At 39.3% G+C, this 5,613-nt stretch overlaps 1 protein-coding gene across 3 annotated transcripts in view; it reads left to right on the top strand.

The window, feature by feature from the left end:
* Nrg4 (neuregulin 4) overlaps nucleotides 1-5,613 on the top strand; it is a 68,910-nt gene that overhangs the window by 58,268 nt on the left and 5,029 nt on the right. For all 3 annotated transcript variants that reach the window (XM_013518947.1, XM_013518948.1, XM_005393466.2), the window contains exon 6: nucleotides 4,098-4,179. In XM_013518947.1, the coding sequence (XP_013374401.1) occupies nucleotides 4,098-4,114 (17 nt within the window). In that variant the 3' untranslated portion in view covers nucleotides 4,115-4,179. The remainder of the gene's footprint in view (nucleotides 1-4,097; nucleotides 4,180-5,613) is intronic.

Here is a 5,613-nt window from a genome sequence, read left to right as displayed (position 1 = left end):
GGCATGGTGGCGCATGACTGTAATCCCAGCCTGGGAGGCTGAGTCAGGATTGCTGCGAGTTTGAGGCCAGCCTGGGCTATAAAGTGAGTTCAAGGCCAGCCTGAACTGCATAGTGAAACCTTGTCTCAAAAACATGTCAATCAATAAGCAAGCCAACCAGCTTAGGTACAAATTCCCATGAAGAATGTGGTCATCATGTGTATCTAAACTGTACCAATAAACTTATCTAACTTTAAAGAGCCTAAAGCATCATATTACAGAGATATATGCATACCAATCTGTATAGCAGCACAATGAGTAATAGCTGAGTCCTAGAGGCAACCCACCAACAAATGATTGTATAAACAAAATGTGGTATGTATATATAATGGAATTACTTTTCTACAAAGAATGACAAATTTGAGGCATTTGTAGTAAAATGGATGCACCTAGAAAATACAATACTGAGTGAAATAAATCAGACACACAAGCTTAAGTACTGTATAGTATCTCTCATTTGAGTGATGCAAAGTACAAAGAAATAAAATGATATAGGATGGGTAGAAAAGCACAAGGGGACAGATCTCATCCAATAAGGAAGTGGTCCAAGGGAACAATGGACAAGGGGTGAAGAGAAGCAGAAGGGGAAACAACTCCAGTCAATGTAAAAATTATATCCCATAACATGAGCTAAGACAAATAATAAGTATGTAAAAGGTGATAGGGAAAGGGGAGGGAAAAGGGACTAGAAAAAAAAAAAGCTGACAAGCTATATGTACACGTAACCACTCCCCAAGATGATTGTAAACTGTGTTAATTGCAAACATATACTAATAAAATTAAATCAAATTTTAAAAATTAAGTCAGGTGACATTCCTACCAATATTACACATATCAAAAGGATAATGAGGGAAGATTTCAACATCTTAAATACACAAATTATTTGAAGACAACTACCAAAGTGCTCTCAGAAAGAGATAACTTGAATAGTCTCATAACCATTACAGAACTGAAATGTGTACATAAAAACTTTCCCACAAGGAAATTCCAGGACTAAATGGATTAGTTGGTGACTTCTGGCAAACTCTCAAGGAAGAAATAACTATTCCATACAAACTCTTCCAAAAACCTGGAAAAGGGGGAATACATCCTATGATAAGAGCTAGTTAGCGGTTGAACAATGTTGCAAGATGGTATATGGGTATTTAAAAGTCAGTTATGTTTTATATGGCAGTCAGTGGATATGGAAAATGAAAAAACCAGTATAATTTGCAAAAGTATGTCAGAGTACATAGGAATACATCTACCAAAAGATGTGAAAGATCTATACCATGAAACCTATAAAACAGTGCTGAGAGAAATGAAGACTGAACTAAATGGAGGCACGTGCTATGTGCATGGGTTTGGAAGATTCCGTATTACAAAGGTATCAGTTCTCCTCAAAAGCAGTTCCATGCCAGGCAAAATCCCAACAGATGTTTCTGTGACATGTGACAAGGTGATTCTAAAATTCCTCTGGAAATGCGAAAGTCCTGGAATAGTGAAAATTTTGAAACAGAACAAGTTGAAAGCCTCAAGCTATCTGATTTCCCACCACATGCAACATGTTTGAACTCTAGAGACATTATACTAAGTGAAGTAAGCCAGACACAAAAGATCAGTATCATACGATTACACTTTTTTGAGGCACCTAGAATACCAAATGCATGGAGACAGAAAACAGAACAGTGCTAACCAGGGGCTGGCGGGGAGAATAATGGGGAGTTACACTTAATAAGTACAACAGCTTCATTTTGGAATGATGCAGTGTTCTGCAGAGGTATTGGTGATGGTAGCATACAATGTTACTTTACTTCCACTGAACTTAAAAATGATTAAAATGGTAAATTTTGTTACATATGGTTCACCACAATGTAAGTCAACCAAACTGACAGAGATGCCATACTAACTTAAGCTCTTAGATGATGCACTGAATTTTTAATGTGCTCAGAGTGGTCACTTAAATTATCAAAAGGCTGAGATAATGTGTTGCTGTACTTATGAGTTGGAAGCATATATTTTTAGGATTTGGGAAGTTTGTTGGTCTATTACATTTGTAATGATAACATTTAGAGCACATTAATTTGTAAAGTGCTTGATGGTGAAATAGTGAAAAAGTTCTCAAAAAGCACTGAAAATCATTACTGATGTTAATTGGAAAAGTCAACACAGACAGGAACTCTGTGATCTCATAGGAAGATGTGTCTTGCAAGCCCATAAGAAGTAGTGTCCTGCCACAAGGCCTTGAATGCACAGGCATCTGTGCTTCCAATTCAGTAGCATTTATCCCCTTGATTTTTCTCTTCTCAGCATGTTTGATGGCATGGTAAAAACTCAATTATTTTTTAGAAACCATGTTCAAATAAAATGAGTTCATATTTTGACCTCTGCCTGTTTATCAGGACACATTTATAAAAATATATGACTTTATAGACTTTCCATTCATAAGCATATTCTAGTTAAACTGGGGAAAGAGTTTTAGAACTTAATAATTTTTTGGTACTAGGAACTGAGCCCAGGGCCTTCATGCTGAGCTACATCCCCGCCATTTGTGAGACAGCAGCTAAGTTGCCCAGGCCCAGCTCAAACTTCTGATTCTCCTGCCTCACCTTCCAGAGTTACATGTGTATACCAGTGTATCTGGCTAGTTATTTTTCAATGGAGGAAAAGGGATTTCATAAAAATAGTTAAAAACCAGGGTAAAATAAATATTGCGCTTAAACTCATTTGACCAAACATTTTTTTAAGGTCACACAATCTCAGTCAATAGTTCTAAAGCTTTAAGTATAAGTAAAAGGAGTACCTTTTACTAAATGTGGCATGATCTGTCATGAAAGTTGGCATGTCAGCTAAAGAGAACTGATTACAGAGATTGGGACTTACTTAACAGTATTAGTTTATACTTACATTATGAAAAATCACAGCATAAACGTGCATGTTAAAACTTACTCACAAATGGCCCTTCTTCACCAAGAGTGCTCCTGCTACCACCATAAAGTGGTATTTCAGTTTATCAGCTGCCCTCTGATAGGTATGTTCATGTCGCCTTGTGTACTCCTCCCTGCACATCTCCAGGTAATCTTCCCAACGTGTTCATAAAAAGAATCCACAACCTAAAGTCCTTGCAGAAATTTACATTGTTCCTCTTCTCCTTGCTTTGTGTGTATGGGGGGGTGATGAAGCTGAGGATTTGAACCCAGGATCTTCACACTAAGCTACATCCTCAGCCCTTTATTTTTTAGGACAGTCTTGCTAAGTCACTGAGTGGCCCAGGCTAGGCTAGAACTTTGTCTTCCTGCCTCAACCTCCTAAAGTGCTGGAATTACAGGCATGTGCTACCACATGTGACACTCATCTCCCTACTGAAATAATGTCTCCATGCCAAAAATACAAGTAGAAAGCAGAGTAATGCTAATGCCATGAACATTATGTGCCTGTATATGTCAGGCACTGGGGCTGTTTCAAATCCATCAGTTTATACAATCTTAACCATTTAAGGCAAGTGCACTAATCTCTGTACAGTGAGAGGCTTAGAGACTAAAATCATGAATGTGAAAGGTGAAAGGTGTAGAACAAGTATTTAAATGCAATCTCAATGTTTTTCTTACATTTACACTGCATCAGTATGGGCCAGAGCCTCAGTACTCATTGGTTAGAGGAATCTCTGTCCACCGGAAACCCCAGTTGGTCACAGAATTTCATAGTCCTGGTGTTTCTTTGAATATTTTCTTGCTGTTACTCATTCCAGCACTCTGCCACTCAGCCGGCCCTTTCTAATTTATGTATCTCAGAAAGCTCATTAGGCTTGTTAGAACCTTGGGTAACAGAGGTAGGCAGGCAAGAAAGGCAGAGGCAGGGAACTTGTGAGGTCTAGAACGGGGACGGTCACACGGTTCTGCTAAAGAAGGATGGAGGGCAGCAGCTGCTGGATATCTTGGCTAATATAATTAATCACTACACCCTTTATCACAGCTAGAGTGTGGGCTTATGTTTGTGCACAGAATGACACAGTGCAGGGAGATGTGTAGATGGAAGAGGAATCAAGAGAAAACAGCTCATTTCCCAATTATTTCCCACAGGTCATGGAGAACACTGAAGAGATGTCAGTGTGAACTACAGCATGCCTTCATCTTACAAAGGCAGAAAGTGAAATACCATAAGGTAAAACAAGTTAAAAACATTAATCCTTTCAACAGAAGACCTGGTAAGCATCTCGCCACAAGGCAGCCTGTTCTGCGGATAGGTGCACCTCTGTGCCCACCAGGAGGGCAGTGGTGCCACCCAGGGAGCAGGGAGTGAGTGCAGGTCCATTCCTCCTTGCAGGTGAATGTAGTTAAGCCTCAAGGGCAAACCTGTCCACGGCTTGGAAAGAAAGCCTTAGAGATACATGGTGACCTTAGGAAAAAGATATAAATCCTTTAATGCAACGAGTGTTTGGTTTACAGCTTCAAAAAACACCTCTACTGTTGCTGCTTTAAGCTGTCTAGAAAGCTGCAAGTACAGATGTAATAGCTGTGCAGCCACTTCACTGGGCAATTAGAAAAAAATTAATAGGCAGATTTTAATACTGGCAGATACATTTTAACACTGACAAAATGTTTTTTTAAAATAGTATTTGAAGAAATTGATTTCATAGATCTGTATCTCAAAGGAAACATAAACCTCAAAGTTTAAGGTTGGAAAAGATGGAGTAACTCTCAGTGAAAATACCAGTGGAAATATTTAGGATTGTTATTCTTACTACATGTTGTCTTTTTTTTTTTAGTCTTTTTGAGGCAGGGTCTCGCTATGCAGTTCAGGCTGGCCTTGAGCTCACTTTGTAGCCCAGGCTGGTCTCCCACTCTCAACAATCCTCCTGCCTCAGCCTCCCAAGTGCTGGGATTACAGGCATGTGCCACCATGCCCGGCTCTTACTACATGTTATTAAACTCCAAGCCTACTTTCCTGATCTGTAATTTTTAGTGCATGATTTTGGAGGCAAAGTTTTCATCTTTTAGAGGGCAACATTAAGAATTGGTTAGATCAGAGTAATTTCCCATTTTTTTTCCCATTTTTCCACCTAAATTGCACTGCCTCCTAAAATCAGTAGAGCTTTAAGGAAATGTGAAAACACAATCTGTAGCAGCCTAGGAGAGTGGTCTGATCTCAGGGGTGGTAGGATTGAGGCAGAGGAGCAAACGTTGGCCCGAAGCAACAGGCCATCCCTGAATCCAATTTTTTCAAAACTGGTGAACACAATGGCTTTTGCACACATGCCTTGTTGATGAAGATGGGTGGTATATGGATGGATGATTTTGTCACTAGTATTTGAGTCCTCTGTCCACTCATACATCATACATTCTTTGACAAATACAGATGAGTGCGAAGCATCAAGACAGAGTAGATAAAATGAAAGGCTCTTGGGGCTGGGGATTTAGCTCAGCGGCAAAAGCACCTGCCTGGCAAGCGCAAGGTCGTGAGTTCGGTTCCCGGTACCGGAGAAAAACCAAAAAAAAAACAAAACAAAAAAAGAAAGGCTCTTGTGTAACTTTTAAAAAGGCTTTAGTTTTGAAAGAGGTTTGGATTTACAGCTTCCAATTTGTTTTTTTGTTTTTT

The sequence above is a fragment of the Chinchilla lanigera genome, unplaced genomic scaffold (genome assembly GCF_000276665.1).
Source record: "Chinchilla lanigera isolate Chin_1 unplaced genomic scaffold, ChiLan1.0 scaffold00049, whole genome shotgun sequence".
Lineage (NCBI taxonomy): Eukaryota > Metazoa > Chordata > Mammalia > Rodentia > Chinchillidae > Chinchilla > Chinchilla lanigera.
This window is presented reverse-complemented; position numbering and strand designations above follow the sequence as displayed.